At 40.7% G+C, this 25,538-nt stretch overlaps 2 protein-coding genes across 2 annotated transcripts; both read right to left on the bottom strand.

Moving 5' to 3' along the window:
* Window positions 1-4,697: 4,697 nt before the first annotated feature.
* On the bottom strand, window positions 4,698-17,229 carry LOC135488226 (uncharacterized). Its single transcript, XM_064772737.1, has 12 exons — window positions 17,142-17,229; window positions 10,360-10,541; window positions 10,064-10,112; window positions 9,663-9,766; window positions 9,406-9,486; window positions 8,908-9,046; window positions 8,479-8,663; window positions 7,848-7,982; window positions 7,489-7,674; window positions 7,096-7,342; window positions 6,723-6,856; window positions 4,698-6,489 (listed from the first exon to the last, which is right to left on the bottom strand). Exons 2-12 carry the CDS (start codon window positions 10,498-10,500, stop codon window positions 6,412-6,414), a joined length of 1,479 nt encoding a protein of 492 aa, XP_064628807.1. The 5' UTR covers window positions 10,501-10,541; window positions 17,142-17,229; the 3' UTR covers window positions 4,698-6,411.
* A 1,506-nt stretch (window positions 17,230-18,735) lies between these two features.
* On the bottom strand, window positions 18,736-24,589 carry LOC135487430 (catalase-like). The gene is made up of 11 exons (XM_064771072.1): window positions 24,434-24,589; window positions 23,681-23,852; window positions 22,893-23,003; window positions 22,470-22,600; window positions 22,019-22,249; window positions 21,570-21,761; window positions 21,128-21,280; window positions 20,626-20,764; window positions 20,226-20,377; window positions 19,832-20,002; window positions 18,736-19,555 (listed from the first exon to the last, which is right to left on the bottom strand). The coding sequence occupies exons 1-11, from the start codon at window positions 24,491-24,493 to the stop codon at window positions 19,544-19,546; spliced, it is 1,524 nt and encodes a 507-aa protein (XP_064627142.1). The 5' UTR covers window positions 24,494-24,589; the 3' UTR covers window positions 18,736-19,543.
* Between the last annotated feature and the right edge of the window lie 949 nt (window positions 24,590-25,538).

Here is a 25,538-nt window from a genome sequence, read left to right as displayed (position 1 = left end):
ACTCCATGATAAAAACATTTTTAACTGTGTATTGCAAGTACCACCCATATTGAAAGATATATCGAGCAGTTTGAAATAGATTCGCTCACAGCAACTAGAAGTCATGGCAGGGCTAACTAATGATGTACAGAAACCACGGAGGACACATTAAAAGGCAATAAGGCTGGCTCTTATTTACATAAATGTGTTCAAAGACACCAGCAAGCCCAGAGAGCACAGGCAGAACAGCAGCAATTAATTTCAGGAGCTCACTTGACATTTTTTTATCAAGGGACAACTGGAGTCAAATATATCAAAATAATGACAATATTGGATAACAATGGGTTTTCAATTGTAGATGTATGACCATTTGTTTTGAGGAACAGTTGATTGCAGAATGACTCCATAGAGCCAGGAACTTTTTCCTCTGGATTACTCTATGGACATAGGCTGATGATGTTTCTTGAGCAGAAAAAAACAAGCGAAAAAAATATTTGGACTTGAAAAAAATGTTCATCTGCAGCATGACAAATTTGCCGCAATCAATTTTTTAACAGAAATCATGGCAGCATTCGTCTTTTCAGTTCTCATCATTCCACATTTAGGAGTGCTCCAATGTGTTCGGTGATAAACGCTGCCTGACTTAATGCAAATCACATGATCTTTTGCTGTCGGTACCCAGCATGTCTAACACTGACAGGGCGGAATGATGAAAAAAACAGTGATAAATTGATTCAAAAAACAATTCTTGGTCGACATAGCGGGGTGGTCGCGTTCAAGCTTAGATAAACCCAATGAGGTCCTCAGAATTACAGGAAGTCTACGAGACAAGTGCTCGACAAGAATAAGGACCGTATGGGGTTTACCAACTAACATGGTGGGCCCCTTGTTTCTTCTCAAATGGAAATTATCCTATTCTTGCTAATTGTTACATTAAGCCCCATGCTTCTGATATCTTTATTTGTTATTTATTTACCCCGGTATATGATATTTGTAGGAAGCTCGTAAGGAGGGGCTAATTCTCCTGCGAAACTTATCAAAATGCAGAGATTCACAATCTAAAACCGAGGCCAATTAAAGTCAATTTCAATTCAAGTTTAACAAAACACGCAATACATTTTCGGTTCTCGACAGTATACGATGTACATTTAATGTCAACCAATCAAGGGTGCCTTGAGTTCGTCCTCTCTGGACTCTTCCCAGAAGTTTCCATCCTCCCCCTGGAGATGTCTGTCTTCAACCCTTGACATGCAAGCTCTAATTCAGACAATATCACCAACATTCAGAACAATAGAGCCATGTTTGTTGTCCTACAGCTCACCAGAAACATGTGGAGAGATTACCCAAGGGGTTTGTCCTCTGGGCATATCGCTGTGTGCCATATTTCAGGTCACCTACCAACATTGGGACTAGTCTTGCTGCACCTAAAGACATCATATAAACAGGTCACTTTCAGTTATTCTATAAGTACATTAGATTTTAGCTAATACTTTGATTAAACCAATAACTTTAAATATTTTGGTTCTGTATGTCATCAACATCATGAGTACCTAATAGTCACATATTAGAAATGGAGATACACTTTTAGTCACATATTAGGAATGGATGTACTCTTGAAGCTGCAGACAAAGTGTTACAATGCCTCCTTGGACTCCCAATGGCCTAGGGGCAATCTCCACGGTCCCTGGACCATCATTAGCCATCATGTAGTTGTGATCATAAGGTGTTTCTAACTATAATTGTTTGTTCCTAAGATTGCCAGGACGAGCCCAGTTAGATTCACATTAATTAGGATGATGTTTCCCTGGGTACACAGTAAATTATGGAGCGTCCCCATTATCCTAAATCACCAATGATTGTGCAATTTCCTACAGAATTATTAAGTAATTTATTTGTCAAGAATGCACAGCTGGTGAGAAAATATTGACAGTTTTAATAAGTTCAATGTTACAATTAAGTTTATAGAGTGATATGCTATTGAAAACAGCCAGGCACAATAGAGGAGTATTCAAACGAATGTTTGAGTCATGAAAAAGTAAAGATATTTGCTTTTTCTTGTTTGAGTACTGAACTAGAAACAAGTTGAATATAGTCAATAGTACTATCTCGGTATCATCCAATGTTCCTACTGCATCTCTGACGACTAGCAGAGCCCTGGCTCCAATACAGCCATTAAAACGGAGGCCATTTCCTGGGCTGGGGACACAACACAAGGAATGAGCCCGCAGGGAATAAAGTAACACTAAAATCCAGCACAGCCACTTCCTCATCTATCACGGAGGCATATGGTCCGTAGAAATCACCCATTTGATGACCACTAGGATTTTATAATATCAATAAAATCATTAGTGTTATGTCTTTAATTCCCTTGTATATTCTCGGCTATTATTCTTTATATTGACGGCTACTTCATTCGACATTCGATGAACTCTTTCACAGAAGATCTCTTGTTGTCGCATGGCAAGTAATAGTAAAGAGAAATCATAATTTCCTTGATGCTCTTGAACAGAGTAAGGGTAACCTGGACGAATTGGAGGAAACCATTCCTGATTTGCTTACACGATGCTGCTGAGAAAAGATAGCACATTGTAATTGTATTTGTGGGAAGATTATCTGATCATGAATTGTTACATGTAGTAGCCTTTGGGTCAATTCAGATGTGAATGGAGTCTTTCCCAGAAAGAACACAGCATTTCATGAGAGAGAAATGCCCAGGTGGCCTAATGGTACAGCACATAATACCAGTACCAACAATTTAAGATTTCAGCGCTTGAGCCGAAACAGCCCACTGAAAACTAATATCCAGTTGCTTGCATAACTTCAGTCAATCTTGAACCAATTTAACCAAATTGCAGTGGCAAATTATCACGCACAAGACCAAGATTCCCAATACATAAATTAATAAGCTCTTAAATAGTTCTTCACCAGTCTTGAATGAACAGTGGCACTGTCTTGGCTATTGTGTAAGGGAGACTTACCAGATGGCGTCCATCTGGTTTGACACAACAGATCAGTATCTGTATTCATGCTATAAGATTGTGCAAAAGCAGGTGAATTTACTTTATAAGGCTCTCAAGCACCCCCTTCCCCACCTCACTTAAGCACTTTTTTATTGGCTGCATGCATGTTCCTATTTTCTCGGGAAGGATGGTATTCAAAAGCGATCCCTAGGTGAAAATCCTTGAGAAATTGAAAACAGAGCAAGGGCTAATTCAAACATAGGAGAACTATTTCGTACATGAATGATGCTGTTGCTGCTAAATAGTTATTCCTCTCAAAGCAGTTTTATTGTCAAATATTGTTTGTTTAAAACATCTATTGCCCAACTAGGAAAGAGGGTTTCATTCCCCGAGATGATTACACGCCTTGGTTATCTTGATACTTCAGTGAGGGTAGACATCCTTACGCCTGCTCTCAAACCAAGTCAAAATGACAGATTTTGTAAAAAAGGCAACCGAAAAAACGCTGTCACTATGTGGGGGAAATTATTTTTTAACATTTCTTTGAAATGCTATTGTAATGATAAGAAACAACCAAAGGCACCCCAGGAGGGTAGGACAACCAACAATTTGAGAAAAACAATTTGAGAAAATTATAGCTCAGAGAGAAAATAATTTAGGACACGTGTACGAGATTCTTATTGTTTACAGAATTTAATGCCTAAACTATAATTTCACGGATCAAAAAATCCTAATTTCACAAAGAATTCCAAATAATGGCTCTTGGCGTTGTTCACTTTGAACAAGAAAGAGAAGAAATAGCCTAGTTTACACGCACTATCTATGCTATGTTTATGCAATAATGACAATGTACGATAAAAAGATGAATCAAACAAAATGTTCAGCACGAATTACTGATTGTACATACTATTTCTGGTGCTGGCCTTTCTATTAATACGTGCATGAAACTTTTTCCTTATGCGTCTTTTCATTGAACTAGATCTCTAATCTAAGCTCATGCAAGCATGCTCAAATATGCAACAACTCTGATGATGAGAAGCCTACTTCTGCATACACTTCATAGCCTTGTGGTTAACACTGCTAGCTACTACACTACTACTGGTTCGATACTGCGGAGAAAACTAGAAGTAGAACTTGAAGGCATACCTGTAGTTTACAGTAATATCCACTGGTTCTTATTGTTCGGCTTTTCTGCCCCTCTATGTTTCATCAGATCAGCTGAAATTGACTTGCATCTGCCTTGTTTGAAGCTCACAGGTTGAACAACATCATGGCACAGTGTGGTTACTAAATGACATTGTAAGCTTTGTTGCGACTGCTGTAGTCAAGCTTAGGTGGGCTGTTAATACCCCGGAGAAACCAAATTTCTGGATGAACCAGCATGGCTTTCAACAAAACTCCTGGCTCTTCTCGGTCCTTCGAAAGAGACATCAATTCCTTGTATCTGGCGTCTGTGTCAGGGCAAGCAAAAGAGCCCACGACGCGAGAAACGAGAGTTTGCATGGACTCTGCCTTTGGCCAAAGACGGAGTTACTAGGCCAAAGACGGAGTCACTAGGCCAAAGACGGAGTCACTAGGCCAATAGACCCAACTGGTGCCTAACCATAGTTGCATGTAAAACTGCTTATCCTGCCTTGGAGGAGGAATATAAGTACAGAGCAAATGCTTAAGCAGAAGCAAGGATTCAAACATTAACATTTTATTGACAAAATAAAAGCTTACAATAAACAACAAATTTTGCAATATCTAGCCAGCCTTGAATGAAATGGTCCAGGGACCATGTGCTGTGCTCACCTCGGGTAATGTAATGCATGTCATTTGTAGTGGATATGGGGAGAACAGTTTCTGGTTAGTTTCACCAGTTTTGATTCCATTGAATAATATTTTTCTTCTCGGATAATTAGGGATATTGAAAAGAGTACATAGATACATTATCACATGAAGTTTGGTTGCAATCTGATTGTTAGTTTCGAATAATAGGACTTTGTTAAATTTTCAAGATGGCCACCTGGCGGCCATATTGGTTGATGGATTTGACTGAAAGTCAGGGATGTTGTAGAGAGTACATAGATATACAATCACATGAAATTTGGTTGCAATCCGACTTTATTTAATTTTCAAGATGGCCGCCTGGCGGCCATATTAGAAGTCTGAGCGGGACAAATTTTTGGGGTAGAATAGAAGGTCCCTAGATACATTTCCTCACAAGAAACGAAACGTGCCACCTATCGGTGATTTAGTGATAAGTGAACTCTGACCTTTGTGACCTTGAAAAGTAGGTCAAATAAAAAACCGGGTGACTATTATGTCATTTAACCTTACGTACAACCATTAGCTTCAAAAAGGCAAAAACAATTTCCAAGATGGCTGCCTGGAGGCCAGAAAGTGGGTCAAATCGCGAAAAAGAAAAATAAGTCTGGGCATATTGCCCAAAGCTACCATCACACCAAAGTTTAGCCATCTAGCCCTTCGGTGACGAAACATGCTCTGCAAACGGACGACGACGACGGACGCCACGGTATTGTATAAGCTCCCCAGAGGTGAGCTAAAAATGTGTGTGAAAATTCTTCACATGGACGGATATGAGTAAGCTAGAGAGACGATCCTGCTTGGTCCAAAATTGCACATTTCTGTCTGTCCTTTCACATTTTAGCTAATGCCGATGGGTGAATCTGTTCCAATACTGGCACCAAAATGTCATGGCACTGTCTAACAGTTAATGTTACGGCATCCTCTTTAGCTCACGATGTATCAACTAACCAATCACACAACAAACAATTTACTGTAAACCGTGTAAATTTCAAGTGCGTTTGATTTATTCAAACCAACAGTCAAAAGCAAACTTAAAACTGGTAAAAATTTCAACTCTTATCATGAACCATTTTCAAATTTATCAGTCAATGCACTATTTTTGTTTACAGCCAAATGATATCCACCAAATTTGCAATCAATCAGCGCCGCAAAAATTTCACGATTTACAGTAGTTTGCTCCATCTCCTGTGCACCAAGGATGTTTCATTCCAATGTTTTGCTTTGGTCCAGTGCAAGAAGTGATTCCTTTCATTAAAAGTCTGATCTTGAATTGTTCAATCCAAGACGTGTCCATGCAGTTAATCATAGTCAACCCAGTGCAGATCGAGGACTTAGGGTACTCTTTACTACGTTCGCCATGAAAGAAACAACTTTTCATAATACATTGATGTCAAAGTCAACCGTCAGTAATATGTTGATTCGACTTGTGAGAAAAATAATTTTTTCAGTGATTATGACTTAGGAGGTTATTCCACAAAAATCAAAGATCTATTTTCCTTAGAGTACCCTTTGCCTCTTGGGTTTTGACCTTGGCAGTGGCAAGCTCATTTGGTAAAAAAGCAGTGTTGTTATTGTCCATCATGCAAGCAAAAGCTAACCACCGACCTCTCCACTCCTGTATCACACTCAGAACCAGGCCGCTCCATCCAAGATTTCAGTTTCATTCAAGTGTTGTCCGACTTTCATGAACATTTACGCAGAAATCGGGAAATCGTCCAACCACTCCATGACATGTTCCCTGAAAGACAAGACTTTTTCAAATTGAAAGTTATTTGAAAATCATTAAGGCAAAACTATAAAGCTTCATCTCCTCTAAAGAGGGAACCACCCGCAGGAGTACAAAACCGCAAGGTTTTCACAGACTTTGGATGAATTTTGCTGTTTGTCATTGGCTCAGCAAATGTAACTGATCATAAAGTCTGTGGAGAATGGAATGGAATCAAGCCTTAAGTTAAAAATCTCTAATCTCACCTCGAGAATACCGTCTTTTTCTGTGCGCCTCAGATCATTGATGACATCACCAATTCTCAAGCTTAATTCGGTGTCTTTTGTAGCAAAATGGTTCATGAGTGCAACAGCATATCCACTGATGAACTTGGAATTTGCTGGAATGAGACAACATGGCCGTCACTAGATGATTGTTATTTAGCATCAAAAGTGTTAAATAAGAGCTCCTGTGGAACATATTTGAAATCAAATGGAGTAAGGTATAGTTCGCCATGTCATAAATCACGCAGGGAGAATTTCAGTGAAAGTGAGTGCATACTTTGTTTGTGTGGCTTTAAAAGCTAAGTGAGGAAATAGGCCATTTGTTGGAACAAGCCTGAAAAATAGTTATCAATACCCTTCGCATCCACCGGTTTGACGGACCGCACACTCTCGTTATAAACGAATCCATTAAAAGGGTCTTCATTGGCGTTGACCTCATCACTACCATTAGCAAATTCACTCGACGTCGCCGCGATATCTGCCTTCAATCTGCCCAGTTCCTCCTTCTTTTGAAAACCACCACGGCGGAGGTAGTATTCGTACGCATTGAGACAGGTCAGAGTCAAGATCAACATTATAAGAGCGCCCATCAAGGTCATGATCTTTGAAATGGTTAAGGAGACACAGTGGCTCAATGTAACAGAATCATCAAAAGTGGTCCCCATCATCTCCTGGACTAATGAGTTTAAAAAGCGCTAAAGCCCTTCCACCATTTCTTTAGCTGGTAAGATTGTGATTGAAAGGATACAATGTCTGTCCTCATATCCCAGTCGATACCCCAGATGAACAGATGGTATCCTTCGGTTGGTACATCACATAACTGCGTCATTTCTTCCATCGGGACGGCAGCCGGGTCCATATAGCGACTCTGCCATCCTTCCGTACAGTGACAGCGACCACCAGCAACTATTCCATGGACACACTTCACATGGTACTGAAAATACATTGCACAAATTCGAAACAATATTCAAGGAATTTCAAGGGTCTAAGCTATCACACTGACTACCACTGTGACTATTACCGCAAAACCCAAACCTCTAACTCTTGACTTTCTTTACAATTATCAGCTACCCATAAAATGTTGATTAAAATTGGCAATTTGCTTACATCTGAAGCCTGGCGCGTGAATTTGATCATGACAGGTTCTTTAGCAACCATTGCAGCTGCAGAGAAATACTCAAAATCCTCACGTGTAAGGGATGAGTCCAGGTCAACACATATGTTCTTTTCCGGCACGTATGCCTGAAACAAAAGAGTATAAAGATCAAAAGTCCTCACAAATTTGTCTCAATGAGATTTGAATAACATTTTTCATTATTATGTACATTTAGTCGAACCACGCTTTAAAACAAACACCTGTCAACCAGATGCCTTAATTAATCCCAGCTCTCCTGATGCTTAGATAGACAATTCGAGTTCCAAAATTGACCCCAAAGTAGTGTTCTTGTTTAAAACAATTGTCTGCTAATGGCTGAGCTATCACTATTTTAGTTTGCATCAGACTGTCAATAGCCAAGATGTGGCAGATCTATTGGGAAGCCATCTGATGATGTTTTAATGAACTGTATTTCCAATGGCGATCAAGGTCCCGTCCCTGGTGGTGTCTTCTCACATGAGTGGTTTTGTAGCACATTGCGTACATTCGAGCATTAGTTCTCCAGTAGCATACATAGAGATGGAAAAAGCAGAGGTTTGTGATGTAACTGACAGTCACCACCTGGATCATGCCTTGTTTTACCTGAGCAGGAAGGCCATCATCATTGACCTTGGAACAGGATGGCACCTTTTCACACATTTTTCTGATTGGGTTGTAGTAGTTTCTATGACCATTATATTTAAGCACACAATTGGCAGGTTGACAGTTCCGAAGACGGTCCTGATCAACAGTCTGACAATCAGTCACTGTCACACCAAACAGGTATTCTGTAGAAAAAAAGAAGTGTTTTAGCCCATTATCGCCACACTGCATGCAGAGTACCAATTCTTTGGCAAAATTAACTGGCCTTATTTGTCACCAGGCTGGTGGAACCTAGCCAAGTTTCATCATAACACTTCCATCACTATACCGAGGATACTCCAATGGATAACGAAACGATCAGCAAAACCAACCAGTTCTAGTTTTTCAACGCATTTCTATGATGTTCCACACTTTTGTCATAAGCCTTACCTCGAAGATTTGGAGGCACCCAGTTACAGTATCCAGGACTGCTGGGGAGACATGTATCAAACTTGAGGGTGTGTTGGACGTTGGTATCCTGCATGTACTCCAACATTATCACGCACTCACCAATACGATCAGTCACATACTGTAAGTACAAAAGAAAAAAACCATGAAAAAAGTGAAGAGAAATCGAGCATCAAACTGTATTGCTTTCACAACATGTGCACCTCAGACTGTCACACAATTCGGTCACATACAATCCGCAACTACATTGAAAAGTCACTTTTAAAGCAATTACTGTTGGAGTCACAGCAGAAATGTTGACCTCATAAAGACCTGAAGTAGATTTTGAATCTGCACTTCATGACATGTACACTCAATAGCATTTGCACTGTTACTACGCACTCCAGAAAGTTGTGATATGCAATTCTGAAAACAAGTTTCCAAAACAGCCAACTATGAAGAACTTAACAAAGTTCTGTCTTGATTTGATTAGGAACTTACCAGGTTGGAGAACATCAATGTAAAATTGTGTTTTACCCCTGGTCCCAAAAAGACGGGCTTATCTAATGTCAAGGTCATGGACTGAAAAATAAAATCTGATCAAAGAATTTCATATTTGCAACACGATACAATATAGTATTCATAACATGCCTTTGCAGGCAAACTGACTTGCCAATCACTATTAGCTCATCTGGAATTTCAGGAGATTTTGAATGATAGAAAAAATTTTAATTCCTTTGTTGCAATTCATAAATTACCTCACAGTCAAATTCGTTGGCGTTTCTATCCATGTGTGTGCAGCACTTATCTATCATGGGTTTCACTGTGTAATTTACTGGAGACATGTTGACTGCTGTGACATCTAAATGACAAAATATGAGCATAAAGTTACTACACAGAATCGACAGAAAAAGAACTGATTGGAATAAAAATCATATGAAATGTGCCATTTGAAGCACCGTGGCACAGGAAAAGAGCATCCAACATGTCATGGGAGGTCACACTTCATACTTTCAACTGGCCTGAAATGGCCAAGTGAAGCACAGTTTGGGCACTCCTTGGTAGCGACAGAAAGTTTTCTTGATTAGGCTGGGAAATGAATGTGCGGTGAGACAGTCAGTCAGTACAAAAAATAACTAACAAGAGAAGTATTACTTACAAAAGACGAGGGCAACACTGTCAAGCTCCACTGGATATAAGCCAGAATCCTGGTAGGAGAAAAAGAGCAAGAAGATGAATATTCCAAAGATACTGAAAGCTTAAGTGACTTGCATCCATCAAGAAAATATTTCAGCACAATCAGATATAATCAGAAGTTAATTTAGAAAATGCACTAGATGAGTTTGACTATGAAAGTATGAGGTCGAGCAATACATCCATCCTTGGTGCTGCGACAACAAGAAAACTGCAGACATCCAAAATCTTTCCAACACACGAACAAGGACACCAACTTACCACAACCATAACATCGTCATTGGTTTTGGCCCCCAGACTCGCTGACTCACTTTCAGTTTCACAATCCACAAGGGGAGAAAAGCCCAGTAGTAATGATGCTGTCAGTGTCACCAACACAGTCACGATCAATTTCTCCACCATTATTGGGGAAAAACAGATGGATTGATCCTCCTAAATGGAAACTGAAAGGAAGAATCAAGAAATGCTTGGAACCATATATATAAATTTTGACAGATTTTTAAAAAGCAATCAGGATTAAGCGTGACAAAGTAACAATCACGTTTTTTCGTGTTGGCCCCGACTCACACACGTGCACCGACCACGCCTTGTCCTTGACAACGACTTTTGTACAGCTCTACAACTTGATTTGATGCTTCAGAATGCGTAAATTATAAGACCCCCTTTAGGAGGGGCTCTTAAGATACACGTGTGTGCGGGAGTATATATTGTAAATGAAGAGAAATAAAGAGAGTAATTATTGTATATCCAACAAACATTTTTTTTTGGTTTTTCAAAATGGCGCTGAATAAATAAATCAGACCAGTTGTAGCGCTGAATTATAAATCAGACCAGTTGTAACAGGTTACGAGAACATCTAATTTAAATCTTCATGGGAATTCGCTACATATGCCTAAGAAATTGGCCAATTATATTGATATTTTTATTAGAGAAATATCCGTCATAAATAATGACAGAAAAGGTGGTTTTATATCAATTTTGTGTCGACATGGTCGAGGTCACGTGACATAAACAAAACAATCGCACACACCCGTCCAAAAAAGGCACTTTAAGAAAAACAAATACGTTTTCCCTGCTTAAAACCACACTGACGACTAAGTTATATTGGTCTACTGCCCAAATCTGAAGTATCAAAATGAATCACAAACTAGAACTAGCTCTATTCAGCTATAGTTGCGTGAAAAATTCGGGTGAGCGGCGTACATTCTGCACCCTAGCGGCCAATAATTAAACTACTTTCAGCTGTCTGCTCCGGTCTCGTTAGGGAGTTTTTCCCAAATGTACGCGATGATGACGTGCCCCATTAACAGGACGTAACATCTATTTTTAAAATGCGTTTCCATCGTGAATGCATAAGGACAACCCATTTGTGTCGTATATCACTGGAAATGCCCGATTCCCGTGAATAAGGACAATCACACTGTATTACATTACCAAAACAAAAATGTGTCGGAAGGAACTATGATTGGTCCCAACATGGGGGGTTGGGGGGGGGGGGTTTGGGGGGTTTCCCCCTCCATTGTACTGGGTAAAAACGTTACGCTATCGTAGGGGGGTTCGGGGGTGCTCCCCCGACCTAAAGGGGGGCTCACTAAGTCCTTGACTTTACATATTAAGACCCCCTTTAGGAGGGGCTCTTAAGATACACGTGTGTGCGGGAGTATATAATGTAAATGAAGTGAAATAAAGAGAGTAAATATTGTATATCCAACAAACAATTTTTTTTGGTTTTTCAAAATGGCGCTGAATAAATAAATCAGACCAGTTGTAGCGCTGAATTATAAATCAGACCAGTTGTAACAGGTTACGAGAACATCTAATTTAAATCTTCATGGGAATTCGCTACATATGCCTAAGAAATTGGCCAATCATATTGATATTTTTATTAGAGAAATATCCGTCATAAATAATGACAGAAAAGGTGGTTTTATATCAATTTTGTGTCGACATGGTCGAGGTCACGTGACATAAACAAAACAATCGCACACACCCGTCCAAAAAAGGCACTTTAAGAAAAACAAATACGTTTTCTCTGCTTAAAACCACACTGACGACTAAGTTATATTGGTCTACTGCCCAAATCTGAAGTATCAAAATGAATCACAAACTAGAACTAGCTCTATTCAGCTATAGTTGCGTGAAAATTCGGGTGAGCGGCGTACATTCTGCACCCTAGCGGCCAAAAAATAAACTACTTTCAGCTGTCTGCTCCGGTCTCGTTAGGGAGTTTTTCCCAAATGTACGCGATGATGACGTGCCCCATTAACAGGACGTAACATCTATTTTAAAATGCGTTTCCATCGTGAATGCATAAGGACAACCCATTTGTGTCGTATATCACTGGAAATGCCCGATTCCCGTGAATAAGGACAATCAAAATGTATTACATTACCAAAACAAAAATGTGTCGGAAGGAACTATATGGATGGTCCCATCGCACCCCCCCCGTCCAGCAGTATGACACAGAAGGGCTAGTTGACTGTCCACCGGGGGGGGGGGGTTTGGGGGGAGCTTCCCCCCAACGCACTGGTAAAAACCTATGTCGACGGAGGGGGGTTTGGGGGGTGTCCCCCCATTGTAACAGCTGTAGTTGTTAGAGCTTGCACTTAACATATGCTCGTAGGGGGGTTCGGGGGAGCTCCCCCGACCTAAAGGGGGGCTCACTAAGTCCTTGACTTTACATATTAAGACCCCCTTTAGGAGGGGCTCTTAAGATACACGTGTGTGCGGGAGTATATAATGTAAATGAAGTGAAATAAAGAGAGTAAATATTGTATATCCAACAAACAATTTTTTTTGGTTTTTCAAAATGGCGCTGAATAAATAAATCAGACCAGTTGTAGCGCTGAATTATAAATCAGACCAGTTGTAACAGGTTACGAGAACATCTAATTTAAATCTTCATGGGAATTCGCTACATATGCCTAAGAAATTGGCCAATTATATTGATATTGTTATTAGAGAAATATCCGTCCTAAATAATGACAGAAAAGGGTGGTTTATTTCAATTTTGTGGCGACATGGTCGAGGTCACGTGACATAAACAAAACAATCGCACACACCCGTCCAAAAAAGGCACTTTAAGAAAAACAAATACGTTTTTCCTGCTTAAAACCACACTGACGACTAAGTTATTTTAGTCTACTACCCAAATCTGAAGTATCAAAATGAATTACAAACTAGAACTAGCTCTATTTAGCAAAAGTTGCGTGAAAAATTCGGGTGAGCGACATTCTGAACCCTAGCGGCCAATAATTAAACTACTTTCAGCCGTCTGCTCCGGTCTCGTTAGGGAGTTTTTCCCACATGTACGCGATGATGACGTGCCCCATTAACAGGACGTAGGCCTAACATCTATTTTAAAATGCGTTTCCAAAGTGAATGCATGAGGACAATCCATTTAAGTGTCGTATATCACTGGAAACGCTCGATTCCCGTGAATAAGGACAATCACAATGTATTACATTACCTGCCATTACCAAAACAAAAATGTGTCGGAAGGAACTATATGGATGGTCCCATCGCACCCGCCCCCCTCCAGCAGTATGACACAGAAGGGCTAGTTGACTGTCCACCGGGGGGGGGGGGGGTTTTGGGGGGAGCTTCCCCCAACGCACTGGTAAAAACCTATGTCGACGGAGGGGGGTTTGGGGGGTGTCCCCCCATTGTAACAGCTGTAGTTGTTAAGACCCCCTTTAGGAGGGGCTCTTAAGATACACGTGTGTGCGGGAGTATATAATGTAAATGAAGTGAAATAAAGAGAGTAACTATATTGTATATCCAACAAACAATTTTTTTTGGTATTTTTCTGAATTAACTCCGTTGAGTTTACCGATTTCTCCGCGATCTTCCGGTGGTGGTTGCTATCCCATTGCTTGAAATTAATTTAAATTAATTTAAATCTTCATGGGAATTCGCTACATCATATGCCTAAGAAATTGGCCAATTATATTAATATTTTTATCAGAGAAATATCCGTCCTAAATAATGACAGAAAAGGGTGGTTTATTTCAATTTTGTGTCGACATGATCGAGGTCACGTGACATAAAAACAAAACAATCGCACACACCCGTCCAAAAAAGGCACTTTAAGAAAAACAAATACGTTTTTCCAGCTTAAAACCACACTGACGACTAAGTTATATTGGTCTACTGCCCAAATCTGAAGTATCAAATTGAATCACAAACTAGAACTAGCTCTATTTAGCTATAGTTGCGTGAAAAATTCGGGTGAGCGACGTACATTCTGTACCCTAGCGGCCAATAATTAAACTACTTTCAGCCGTCTGCTCCGGTCTCGTTAGGGAGTTTTTCCCAAATGTACGCGATGATGACGTGCCCCATTAACAGGACGTAACATCTATTTTAAAATGCGTTTCGAAAGTGAATGCATGAGGACAACCCATTTGTGTCGTATATCACTGGAAACGCCCGATTCCCGTGAATAAGGTCAATCACAATGTATTACATTACCAAAACAAAAATGTGTCGGAAGGAACTATATGGATGGTCCCATCGCACCCCCCCCCTCCAGCAGTATGACACAGAAGGGCTAGTTGACTGTCCACCGGGGGGGTTTGGGGGGAGCTTCCCCCCAACGCACTGGTAAAAACCTATGTCGACGGAGGGGGTTTGGGGGGTGTCCCCCCATTGTAACAGCTGTAGTTGTTAGAGCTTGCACTTAACATATGCTCGTAGGGGGGTTCGGGGGAGCTCCCCCGACCTAAAGGGGGGCTCACTAAGTTCTTGACTTTACATATTAGAGCTGGCACTTAACATATGCTCGTAGGGGGGTTCGGGGGAGCTCCCCCGACCTAAAGGGGGGCTCACTAAGTCCTTGACTTTACATATTAAGCCCCCCTCTTAGGAGGGGCTCTTAAGATACACGTGTGTGCGGGAGTATATAATGTAAATGAAGTGAAATAAAGAGAGTAAATATTGTATATCCAACAAACATTTTTTTTTGGTTTTTCAAAATGGCGCTGAATAAATAAATCAGACCAGTTGTAGCGCTGAATTATAAATCAGACCAGTTGTAACAGGTTACGAGAACATCTAATTTAAATCTTCATGGGAATTCGCTACATATGCCTTAAAAATTGGTCAATTACATTAATATTTTTATTAGAGAAATATCCGTCCTAAATAATGACAGAAAAGGGTGGTTTAAGCCCTATTTCAATTTTGTGTCGACATGGTCGAGGTCACGTGAGTCGTGACATAAACAAAACAATCGCACAGACCCGTCCAAAAAAGGCACTTTAAGAAAAACAAATACGTTTTTCCTGCTTAAAACCACACTGACGACTAAGTTATTTTAGTCTACTACCCAAATCTGAAGTATCAAAATGAATTACAAACTAGAACTAGCTCTATTTAGCAAAAGTTGCGTGAAAAATTCGGGTGAGCGACATTCTGAACCCTAGCGGCCAATAATTAAACTACTTTCAGTCTGCTCCGGTCTCGTTAGGGAGTTTTTCCCAAATGTACGCGATGATGACGTGCCCCATTAACAGGACGTAACATCTATTTTAAAATGCGTTTCCAAAGTGAATGCATGAGGACAATCCATTTAAGTGTCGTATATCACTGGAAACGCCCGATTCCCGTGAATAAGGACAATCACAATGTATTACATTACCAAAACAAAAATGTGTCGGAAGGAACTATAATTACTATATGGATGGTCCCATCGCACCCCCCCCCCCTCTAGCAGTATGACACAGAAGGGCTAGTTGACTGTCCACCGGGGGGGTTTGGGGGAGCTTCCCCCCAACGCACTGGTAAAAACCTATGTCGACGGAGGGGGGTTTGGGGGGTGTCCCCCCATTGTAACAGCCGTAGTTGTTAGAGCTTGCACTTAACATATGCTCGTAGGGGGGTTCGGGGGAGCTCCCCCGACCTAAAGGGGGGCTCACTAAGTCCTTGACTTTACATATTAAGACCCCCTTTAGGAGGGGCTCTTAAGATACACGTGTGTGCGGGAGTATATAGTGAATGATTAGAAATAAAGAGAGTAACTATTGTATATCCTACAAACAATTTTTTTTGGTAAATTTCTGAATTAACTCCGTTGAGTTTACCGATTTCTCCGCGATCTTCCGGTGGTGGTTGCTATCCCATTGGTTGAAATTAAGTTAAATTAAATTAAAATCTTCATGGGAATTCGCTACATCATATGCCTAAGAAATTGGCCAATTATATTAATATTTTTATTAGAGAAATATCCGTCCTAAATAATGACAGAAAAGGGTGGTTTATTTCAATTTTGTGTCGACATGGTCGAGGTCACGTGACATAAAAACAAAACAATCGCACACACCCGTCCAAAAAAGGCACTTTAAGAAAAATAAATACGTTTTTCCAGCTTAAAACCACACTGACGACTAAGTTATATTGGTCTACTGCCCAAATCTGAAGTATCAAAATGAATCACAAACTAGAACTAGCTCTATTTAGCTATAGTTGCGTGAAAAATTCGGGTGAGCGACGTACATTCTGTACCCTAGCGGCCAATAAATAAACTACTTTCAGCCGTCTGCTCCGGTCTCGTTAGGGAGTTTTTCCCAAATGTACGCGATGATGACGTGCCCCATTAACAGGACGTGACATCTATTTTAAAATGCGTTTCCAAAGTGAATGCATGAGGACAATCCATTTAAGTGTCGTATATCACTGGAAACGCCCGATTCCCGTGAATAAGGACAATCACAATGTATTACATTAATTACCAAAACAAAAATGTGTCGGAAGGAACTATATGGATGGTCCCATCGCACCCCCCCTCCAGCAGTATGACACAGAAGGGCTAGTTGACTGTCCACCGGGGGGGTTTGGGGGGAGCTTCCCCCCAACGCACTGGTAAAAACCTATGTCGACGGAGGGGGGTTTGGGGGGTGTCCCCCCATTGTAACAGCTGTAGTTGTTAGAGCTTGCACTCAACATATGCTCGTAGGGGGGTTCGGGGGAGCTCCCCCGACCTAAAGGGGGGCTCACTAAGTCCTTGACTTTACATATTAGTATAAAACAAAACGGCAACTTACCTAATGCGATCTATAGATAATAAGCATTCAGTAAAGTAAACACATGTGTCTTGAAAGTGTGTAATCCTTATAACAAATGTAAAATATTGGGGCAAAAAATCGAAAAACAGAAAATTTTCCCACAACCGCTTTTTTTATGAACATTTATTGTTTAATTCCACAGCGGCCGTGGTAGTGTCCTTAGGTCTCACTAGGGAGTTTTTTTGTATTCATGCGCGGCCAACCCGTAGTTCCTAAAAATCATTGATTTCTTGGTTCTCACAGTATGCCCGTGTTGATATATAGCAGTTGTTTTGGCAAAAACGTATTTTTTGGGGTTTCTGAAACCTAGAGCGCTACTCAATAGGGGACTAACAAGAAACTACGCATTTTACTGTTATTGCAGACGTATGTGTACACTGAACTTGGGATGTGCGTCGGCCCCATGTTGAAATGGGCAGGCGGTATTTGCACCACGACGCGACCACCACGCCACCACGCGAACAGTCGCAGCCAGGCCGAATCAGTCCTGGAGCTGGCTGCTCCACCGTGTTGCTAACATGCTGAGACAGATGAGACAGTCGCAACCGGGCCAGATCAGTCTTTGCTGCTCTGCCAAGTTGTCAACATGGTGAGAGAGATGAGGAAGTCACAGCCAGGCCGAATCAGTCCTGGCTGCCCCACTGTGTTGACAGCATGATGAGAGAGATGAAACGGCCATAGCCAGGCCGAATTAGTCCTGGCTGCTCCACCGTGTTGACGAGACAAGACCACTAATGAATATTCATAGCCGGTTGGAGGGTCGAGGCCTATCAATTAGACGAGTGCATGTTTTTAACTCTCAAATACATATTTGGAGAGGTATTGAAAAAATATTTGTTGTGGCAAGTCTACAGATATAAAGAAATTATTTGATGAAAAAATTAATTTCGAATTTTGCTAATTGGGTAATAGGGGGCGTGTTTTGAGTTTTTTCTGCCAGAGTGGAAATATCAAAGTCTGTCTAATTTGTCGATTATCAAAAAATTTCCGTGGTCAATCACCAGTTTATTTTTCACCATTTACTTGCCCGACTGTCCGGAATAACATAATCTAAATTTCAGATTCACAACACCACGCATTCTTTGATGCGTCGCAGTCAAACATTGACAATTTAACTGCTAAAAGGCTTAAAAAATCAATTGTGGTCTTGTCTCTGACAACATGATGAGAGAGATGAGAGAGATGAGATAGTCACAGCCACAGTACTTCGATCGTTTCTCCTCCGCACGTGCTAGGACGTGTCTGTCGGAGCTGACAGCTATATCGATGATTTGGACCTCCTTTTCCTTCTCACAGAACACGAGCAATGCCGTCCAGTGCCAGTTGGTGCGTTTTTCGCCGATTCGTGCAAAATTAACATATCTCAAAAGTTCAATGGTTGACCCTCGATTTTTTTTGGGCAAAACATTGCGGGTCAAGATAAGACGGAGGGGGGGCTAAGTAATGTTTGAATTACCGGTGAGCACAGCCACAAACAGGGGTAATGAACATCAGGTTGGATGATGTCCACACAGTAAGGAGGACCTTCTCAGCACAGTGTTCTACACTGTATAATAATCAAGACAATATCATGTAATTATAATCATTAAAATTTATTGTAAATAATTTAATTGCAGATCAGCTTGTTTTTTTTTCTCAACAACTGGGTCTTCTTTAACATTCACAACAGAAAGGATAGTTTGTTTCTGAACTCTTTGATTACAGGAAATTTAAAGCTTATGCAGACACTGCAAATATTGCATACATGAACAGCATAATCTAAGCCTGAATTTCTTTGATCATATTTACATACATGGAAATTTAAAAGAATGCCTGTTTTTTTAAGGTTCCATAACGATTCTCGATACACACACGAGTTGAAATCAGAGATTGGGGAAGATTGACTAGAAACTCCCAACCAAAGAATAGCACTGTGAATAATGTGCATGTAACACAGAGAGTGAGAATCAGTAGGGCCACAAGATAATAAGTACATTCCAAGTGTCATAAGTTCAATCAATCATTGCAAATACTGATGAACCGCGCAACTACTTGTCAACTTAGCAGCTCTGTAGTGTACAGAAGTCCCAAGAAGATATTACGACAATGAAGGCTTGATGCAACCAACCATATGGCACAATTTTTACAACACAATTTTGACTGCGTCACTCTGCTGCAGCTTTCCTATGCTTTTTTCAACAACTTTCCTGATGAGATGTAGATTAACGCAATGATTTCAAAAGGATATCACAACATACGATTAGCGACGCGAACAGCATTGTCACTGTTCTGATTTGTCCTGATTTTGAATGGAACTCATGTCCATTGTATTCCAGCACTTTAGAAAATCAGCATTGAGAACACCTTTGAATGATGGTTGTCGTCTACCCGTTGAAGGAGAATTATAGAGAGGACTGAAAGAGACAAACAGGTCCATAAGACAAAATATTAAATGAACCAATCCAGGTCAGGTTGTTACTTTGTCCCATAATACCAATTTGAGAGGATTGGGAATTAAAATCTAACACTGAAGGAATTTCTCTTCAAGCAACACACTTCTCAGCTTACGTGCATAGAAGGATAAAAACTCTTCAATAAGTTGTGACGTAATTTCTGCCGGCACAATACTACAATCTATTTTGCTTCACTGAACATTTCTGACTTGGAAAATCAATTCAAAATTTACTAACCTTTGACCGGGCCTTCTTGTGGGCATCAAGAGCAGCCTGAATCCTCCGACCATATTCTGGATCAGCCTGGGTGAAGTTGTGCACTGCTCTCTTCTGGATAAACTCCTGGGCATCCTTCAGGTGGCCAGCAATATTCTCAACCAGGCGGGACTTGGCCCCAGCATCAAGAACCTGTAATTGTATGGAGTTTCATACCTGTAAAAGTATGGAGTTGGCTTGCAAATCCATTCTAATGTCCTTGATTAGTCTGATACTGTCATGAAAAACCTCTATATGTAATCATGTAAATTCAAGCACTACAGACTTTTCCTGACAGTCAAATTTGGTAGAAAAGCCTTATGTCGTCATTGCTTTGAATAAACCCTGATTAACATTATAATACATGTATACACACTTTGTTCCAATAAGTGTTGACCTGGGAGAAGTTGTCATCATCGGCAGTGTTATATCTCTTGACTTCTCCTGCATGGTGGTGTGGGCACTCCAAATGCTTCACGTCATCCTGGGGACCGGTGAAGCTATTGGGATAATAGTTCGGGGCACCACCTGCAACAGACAGTATTAAAGACTATTTATTTTATATCACCATGAAATGTGTGATATGAGAGTGTTGTTTTGGTCTCAAGTCACCACCAATGCTGCATGCAGGTCATTAAGAGCTCGTAAACATCCTTTGATAGAACTTCTAAAATACCAGTGATTGACTTCCAACACATGACAACCATATGACACAGTCACATCAGACGCAACAGTGCCACCCAGCTAACAATCTCATTGGACAATACTAAACTGACCTTGATTATCAGTGACACACTGGGGTCCATCCCTTTGATAATTCTTCACACGCGTATTGTAGGGACAATTGACTGGAATCTGCAGGTAGTTGGTTCCAAGCCTGTGTCGATGGGTGTCAACATAGGAAAAGAGACGACCCTGAAGACACCAATTTTCAAATAGATAAGCATTTCTTTAAGATCAAGTTCGTTCATGTACCACGCTTACTTGTGGCCTATTTGTAATTTGGAGAAATAACATGGTCATAGGACAGAAATTATGTAACCCAATGAGATGAAACCTGGCATGCATAGTATCTTTAAACTAGTCTTACATCAGTTTTGCTGAAATTTGTATGGAACGCAAAATAAGAAAATCTCAAAGTGAGTTCAAATGTAAAAAATTTCAGACAGACCAAAAACCTGGCCTTCAATGACCAAAATATAGCCCTCACACATGGTAATGTGCTTGCATCAAAACGGTGGAACAGATCTCCTCATTGCTTGTTGAGGAACACCTCACCTGTAACATCTTGTCAGGACTTGCTTCTATCCCGGGGATAAAATGAGCTGGGCAGAAAGCAATTTGTTCAACCTCAGCAAAATAGTTCTTGGGGTTGCGGTTCAACACCATCTTGCCAACTGGAATCAGAGGGAACTCGCCCTGAGGCCAAATCTGAAACCAAGAAAGCCGTCAGCATCAGATGGAGAAATCATGTTCAGTGAAAAACACGGACCTGTTCGCCTACTTCATCTCCTTCATTTTGAGTTCTTCAGTCTTCAATTTGAAGTGGATGGCGTTTTTGCTGTAAAGGATTGTGACAAGTGGGCTCACTTGCTGCATTTAAACGTTCTTCTTGCTTGGAGGTTGGTTCTCTACATCAGGCCAGGCAGTCTCGTGCCTGAAGAATTGGCACTCCAGCAGGAGGACATGGGATGCGAAACCGAGATTTGCCTGCAAGTACCTTTGTCACATCGAAAGGATTCCATCTGAACTTCTCAGCTTCTTCAAATGTCATGATCTGGACTTTCAGGGTCCAGGATGGTGGATTCCCAGCCTCGATGGCATCATACAGGTCCCTCATCGCATAGTCCGGGTCAGATCCAGCCAGTTCTGCAGCCTTGCCTGCTGCTAGTGTTTTAATTCCTTGGTCAACCTGGAAAAAACAGAATCTGGAAACTGAAACGCATTATCTTCTGACTTTTGTTCTCAAAGTTTTGCTCCTTTTTCTTACTGGATTTCTTGAATAGCTTATTTACTCTAAATGGTGAAATTTTGGCAAATGCACTTTCAAATGCCAACTTAAAAACCTATGAATTGGTAAATTTGAAAACGATAGATATGATTTTACCAACTACACAAATTAAGGATAGTGTCAGAAACATTTTAAGAAAAGCCATCACAGAATATTACCTTGAAGTGAAATTTACAATAGCATGCTTCTCCCTTTGCATTGACAAATTTGAAGGTGTGACTTCCATATCCATTCATGTGACGGTATCCATCAGGGGTTCCACGGTCGGAGAACAGGAAGGACACCTGGTGAGTGGTTTCGGGACGCAAGCTGATGAAGTCCCAGAACATATCTGGGTCCTTACAGTGGGTCTTGGGATTACGCTTCTGAGTGTGGATGAAGCTAGGGAACTGTAACAAAAATGCAAAGAAAGGTCTAAAAGTTAAATTATTACTACTTTTTAAGTTAAATCATCACTGCAGCAACAAATGAGAGATGCACAAAGACCTCAAATGTCATCGGAATCTTGATAAATCATTTGATAAAACAAGTATCTTCAAAGTTTGTTACACTGTTGATGATCAGTGACACTCAAGAAAGATCAAATTATAGCAACATAATTCAGCTCACCAGAATGGGATCCCTGATGAAGAAGATGGGAGTATTATTTCCAACAAGATCCCAGTTTCCTTCCTCTGTGTAGAATTTGAGTGAAAATCCTCTGGGATCACGGGCCGTGTCAGCAGAACCACTTTCCCCACCTAAAAATAAGTAATTTCATTATCATGCGGGCCGAATACTGGATTTCCCTCTACAATTTATTCCATTAGTCTGTAGAGGACAAAAGACACAGTATCCTAGGTAGTCCTACTCCTAGGAGTAAATTCACAGCTGGTTGACAAATCTCCTGAAACATTTTAGCTCAGCCAATGAAAGTAAGCTAAGCATGGGTCTGAATAGAGTCTGTCTAACCATCCATCCATCCATCCATCCATTCAATTCTTGATGATAACCATTTTTTGACAAATGACCCATACTGGAAGACCAACTTACCAACTGTGGAGAAGCGCACACCCAAAGGTGTTCTCTTCCCGATATGTTCAAAAGGTTTGGCCTTGGTGTACTTGGTGATATCATGGGTGCACTCAAAGTAACCAAACGCTCCTGGAAATAGATGGACACGGTCAGTTGGTGAGGGATGAATGGTAAATATTTCATGAAGACATTTAAAGTTCTGAACTACGCCATCGCCATCTTCAGGGCAAGGCAGGAACTGAAAATACCGTTCGGTCTTTCAGTTCCTACTTTGCCCTGAAGATGGCGATGGCGTAGTTCTTCCATGAAGTCCATGAGACTCTGATAACCAGCTCAAAGAGGGGGATTTGGGCCACGTTGATCTACGTGGTTCGGCGCTGAAGGTGTTAATCAAGGTGGTTTTTGAAATATTTTAATAAGCAAGTCCAAGTGTTTTGCAGATTTAATTTCAGTCGACCTTTGAATGTTCATTCACATATAATTTACATTGGACAGTGGCATGATTATTATCACGACTATCTCATTATGCAATTGACCTATGTCAGTATGTGGCTTGTTGTACTTTGCCTTCGTTCAATCAAAGCCGATTTAGGTAATGCAAATTCAAGTCCTAAGTTATAAAAGTGGGCTCACTCATAACCTTAAATACAAAGGTCTAGAAATACCTAAAAAAGTTCCTAATCCTAATCCTGAGGACAAAATTTGGCTTTTTTAAAATTTGAAAGCCTACTTCACTATGACCTTACTTTTTCTTGTTACATGATTTTTTTAGCCTCTTTGCCTTTAAAACACTTGTAAAAGCTTACCTGCACCCTTTGCATGAACAACCCTTTCTGGGATCCTTTCACGCCCAAAATGAGCCATCTCATCAGTGTAGGTGAAGTCTTGAATGAGCATCGGTCCTCTAGGCCCAACAGTCATTGAGGCAAGCTTGTTACCGATTGGGGACCCAGTGCTGTTAGTCATGACTTCTGGGTTCTGAAATAGACATTTAATGACAATAAACTCAGATATGACACTTAAGAACTTCGGCCCCGTATATGCCGATGGTACGGTTGGCGCATAACTGATCAATCAGCTAACAGAGCCAGCAAATGATGTATATCATGCATAATCACTCAGGTGCACGTCATTTGCTGGCTCTGTTAACTGACCAGAGTTATTTTATTAAGAGAAGTGTCATATTGTACAGTCTAATCTAATGTCAATGACAAAATATCTGGCTGTACATCGATGACGCTGTGAGCTAGAGTTGTAGAGAACTTCGTGACCTGGTCCCGTTTGGTACTGTCAACTGTGTACTGTAGTCAGTGTAGACACTCTTATTGCCTCAATGTCATATCAACCAAGGCTGATATCATTTAATATAATTGACAATATACCAACACTAACAGTGCCCACAGTTGTCGTTGAGTTAGTTGACTACTGACGGTACGTGTTATATATGTATGTAAACTAGGCCTATGTAACGTATGTTATGTAGGCCTATTATAATTATTCATTTTATTTGCCTAATCGAACAAGTACAAACATTCAAAGTGTCAAAATAGATTTCATACCCCCTGGGACTTCTTGAAGTCATTCATCTGTTCTGCCCATTTCCCTCTGCTGTTTGCCATTGTGTATTTTATGCGTAAATGTCGAGAGAAATGTGAAGGAAAGCTTGCAGAACACTCTTTATCTACGTTTTATCAAACCGGAATGACCTTCACCTTCATTCTCCAAGCGTCGTCAATGGTGATCATCAGTGCCTGGTCTGTCTCACTCGACCTACTGTCTCTGCCACAGTGGCAGAGGGACTATGTGATAATTTCAGCGGGTGGATATAAATTGGTTTGGCCCGGCGCCCCGGGAAATTGTTTCGCTTTATGATCATTTCGCCCCCAGTCGTTTCGCTCCAAATCGAAGTCGTTTCGCTCAAAATCGTAGTCGTTTCGCTCCTTGGGACGGGACAAGGGGCGCATGCGCTTTTTGCTATGGATATCCGTACTGACCAAACTTGGGCAGTGCTGAAATTAAAAACGAAATCAGCGCCTCTAGTGTCAAGATTGCGTACGGACGAGGGACAATCTCCAGGGTTTACCGCGATGACTGATGTGAAAGCTCATCACCTTACGCAGAGGTACAATGACACGCCTTAGTCCAACGGACGTAAAAATCTTCTGTTGGCTTCAAAAGCATCCAATGGATGCTAAATCATCAGTGAAGGCATCTCGTCGACGTTGCCGTCGGTTGCGGACACTGTATAGGATCGGGTGCCAAAGAAGTAACTTTTCTCCAGAAGCATCAAATGTGTTGTTTGTTCCCCTGTGGTCTAATTACAAAGAATAAAGCTTGATGTGTAGTAGCTGTCTATGTAGTATACAGTTAAGCCCAAAATTATTCATACCCTTGACAATTTTGGAGTTTTTTGTGTCTGTACATTTTATTTCTTTATTTATTTATATTCAAGTGGCATATACATGTGAAAGAGGTTGATAACAAGTACTTCAAGGGGTAATTTCTTTCATACAATGTTTTTTTGTATTTTATTTCAATTTATTGACAAAAAATGGCATGTCCAAAATTATTCATACCCTTTCCTTAACATGCTTAATAGTCTATGGCAAAGCCTTTGTTTGCAATGACCTGCTCCAAACGTCTTTTGTAATTGATGACAAGGTT

This window comes from Lineus longissimus, chromosome 5 (assembly GCF_910592395.1).
Source record: "Lineus longissimus chromosome 5, tnLinLong1.2, whole genome shotgun sequence".
NCBI classification, from domain to species: domain Eukaryota; kingdom Metazoa; phylum Nemertea; class Pilidiophora; order Heteronemertea; family Lineidae; genus Lineus; species Lineus longissimus.
This window is presented reverse-complemented; position numbering and strand designations above follow the sequence as displayed.

Coding starts and splice junctions, on each gene's coding strand:
- LOC135488226 (XM_064772737.1), bottom strand. CDS start 10,500: ATGGTGGAGAAATTGATCGTGACTGTGTTGGTGACACTGACAGCATCA. Junction 9,487..9,662: donor CCAACGAATTTGACTGTGAG/GTAATTTATGAA, acceptor TTTATTTTTCAG/TCCATGACCTTGACATTAGA. Junction 7,675..7,847: donor TCACGCGCCAGGCTTCAGAT/GTAAGCAAATTG, acceptor ATGTATTTTCAG/TACCATGTGAAGTGTGTCCA.
- LOC135487430 (XM_064771072.1), bottom strand. CDS start 24,493: ATGGCAAACAGCAGAGGGAAATGGGCAGAACAGATGAATGACTTCAAG. Junction 21,281..21,569: donor ATCCTTTCGATGTGACAAAG/GTACTTGCAGGC, acceptor TCTTGGTTTCAG/ATTTGGCCTCAGGGCGAGTT. Junction 20,378..20,625: donor GTGTGTCACTGATAATCAAG/GTCAGTTTAGTA, acceptor TGTCTGTTGCAG/GTGGTGCCCCGAACTATTAT.